This window comes from Nicotiana sylvestris, chromosome 2 (assembly GCF_000393655.2).
Source record: "Nicotiana sylvestris chromosome 2, ASM39365v2, whole genome shotgun sequence".
Lineage (NCBI taxonomy): Eukaryota > Viridiplantae > Streptophyta > Magnoliopsida > Solanales > Solanaceae > Nicotiana > Nicotiana sylvestris.
The window spans coordinates 30,657,398-30,659,954 of record NC_091058.1 but is presented as its reverse complement, the minus strand read 5'-3'; the positions used below and the strand labels follow the sequence as shown (position 1 = coordinate 30,659,954).

Genomic DNA, 2,557 nt, shown 5'->3' with positions numbered 1-2,557 from the left:
ACATAAGTCAACATCCGGTTAATTTTTCCAACTTAAACCTTCTTAAAAGAGACTAAGTGTCTCATTTCTTACCAAATCCACTCCGAACGCAAACTAACCAACTCGATCACATAAAACACACATAACGAAGCATAAAGAAGTAGAAATGGGGGAAACAGAGTGATAACTCATGAGACGACTGGCCGGGTTGTCATAGAGGGATATTGAGAAGATAGCCTTTAGATCCCATAATGATCATTATGAGTTTGTAGTAATGCCATTTGGCCTCACTAATGCCCCTTCAACCTTCCAAAGCCTCACGAATAAGATCTTCTAACCCTACCTTAGGAAATTCATCTTGGTGTTCTTTGATGATATCCTTATCTTTAGTCTCTCCTGGTCTGAAACTTAGTTCATTTACAAAAAGCCTTTGATATTCTACAAGAACAGAGCTTGTTTGTGAATCTCAGTAAATGTTCTTTTGGGAAGCCTGAGGTAGAGTACTTAGGTCACATTATTATACAGCAATGGGTGACCACTTCAAGATACATGTGATGACAGATTGGCCTAGTCCACAAAACCTTAAAGAACTTAGGGGGTTCTTATATAGAAGGTGTGTTAAAGGCTATGGAATACTAGCCAGACCTATAACTGAATTGCTTAAGAAGGATAAGTTTGGTTGGTCAGAAGAAGCTGCTAAAGCTTTCCAGAATTTGAAGTAATTCATGAGTACTGCCCCTGTACTAGCTTTGCCAGACTTTTCTATGGAGTTTGTGATTGAGACTGATACATGTGGGGTGGGTATTGGAGCAGTATTAATGCATGCTGAGTAACCTTTAGCTTATATGAGCAAAGCTTTGAGTCCAAAACATCAGCAGCTGTCAGTGTATGAAAAGGAGATGATGGCCATTGTAACTGCCATTGACAAATGGAGGCCTTACTTAAATTGGGAGACACTTTGTCATCAAAACAGATCATCAGAGCCTCAAGTACTTACTGGAGCAGAGGATTTCCACTCCTAGACAATAAAAATGGCTAGCCAAATTGATGGGTTATGACTATACTATACTGTATAAGAAAGGGAAGGACAACATAGCAGCTAATGCACTATCAAGATGCCCAGCTACACTAGTTCAGTTGCAGATGTTAACCACTATTACTTCTGATTTCCTTTCTGAAGGTCCAGTAGTCATACATAGGGGATTCTCATATATAACATCTGCTAACTCAACTACAAACAGATCCTTTATCTAATCCACCATACCTCTTACATGCAGGAGTCTTATACAAAAAGGGAAGGATTGTTATTGGTCCTAACCCTGTTCTCAAGGAGGAGATTCTACAATATTTTCATAACTCAGCAGTTGGAGGTCATTCAGGTATAGTTGCCACTGTCTTCAGGGTTGGACGACTATACTATTGGAAGAAGATGAAACAAGACATTTATAATCATATCAGGAGTTGTGAAACTTGTCAGAAGTGCGAAAGAGAAAATGTCAAATATCTAGACTACTGCAACCACTCCCTATTCCTGAGAAAATTTGGAGGACATTAGCTTGGATTTCATAGAACGGCTTCCAAAGGCACACAACAAATCTGTGATTTTGGTAGTAGTAGACAGATTGAGTAAATATGCTCATTTCATCACATTGGTCCATCCTTACACAGCTTCCATAGTGGCTCAAGCTTACCTAGACAATGTCTATAAACTCCATGGCCTACCTCAAACTATAGTCAGTGATCGAGATGTTATATTCCTCAGCAAGTTTTGGCAGGCATTATTTGAAGAACAAGGAGTTCAATTACATTATTCCACTGCCTACCACTCTCAATCAGATGGATAAACTGAAGCTGTGAACAAATGTTTGGAAGGGTATGGCAGGTGCATGTGTAGTGAAAGACCAAAATAATGGGTGCAATGGTTATCCTTGGCAGAATGGTGGTATAACACCAACTATCATACTGCCATCAAAATGACTCCATTTGAAGCAGTGTATGGACAGAAACCACCCCTCCATTTACCCTATGTAGCTCATCATTCCATGGTTGATCAAGTGGAAGAGTTTACATGCTAGAGAATCAACTATCAGGCTGCTCAAAAATCACCTAGAACTGGCACAATGTAGGATGAAAGCTCAGGCTGACAAGAAGAGATCTCCCAGAAGCTTTGAGATAAGGGACTTGGTCTTTGTCAAACTACAACCTTACAGGCAAATGTCTTTAAGAGGACACTCTTATCATAAGCTTAATCCTAAACACTTTGGATCATTTAAGATTCTGCAGAAGGTGGGCACAATAGCTTATCAACTGGAACTTCCTTCCCAGGCCAAGATCCACCATACTTTTCATGTGTCACAGTTGAAGAAGTACATTGGAAATGTGGCTGCTGTTTCAGACTTGCCGGTCTCATTATCCACTCATGGCCACATTGTCTTGGAGCCTGAAGCTATCCTAGATAGGAGGTCAGTCTAGTCCAGAGGGAAGCAGGTCGACCAAGTGTTAAACAAAATGGTTCAATTGTCCCGAGGAAGACAACACTTGGATGGATACTTATGCACTTTCTCAGCAATTTCCTCAT

At 40.2% G+C, this 2,557-nt stretch overlaps 1 protein-coding gene across 1 annotated transcript; it reads left to right on the top strand.

The window, feature by feature from the left end:
- Positions 1–506: 506 nt before the first annotated feature.
- LOC138884121 (uncharacterized mitochondrial protein AtMg00860-like) lies at positions 507–1,001 on the top strand. The gene is made up of 2 exons (XM_070164933.1): positions 507–657; positions 820–1,001. Exons 1-2 carry the CDS (start codon positions 507–509, stop codon positions 999–1,001), a joined length of 333 nt encoding a protein of 110 aa, XP_070021034.1.
- Positions 1,002–2,557: the final 1,556 nt, after the last annotated feature.

Excerpts from the sequence above, each read along its gene's own strand:
- LOC138884121 (XM_070164933.1), top strand. The coding sequence starts at position 507 with ATGGGTGACCACTTCAAGATACATGTGATGACAGATTGGCCTAGTCCA. Across the intron at positions 658-819 it reads GCTTAAGAAGGATAAGTTTG|CTTATATGAGCAAAGCTTTG; the intron begins GTTGGTCAGAAG and ends AGTAACCTTTAG.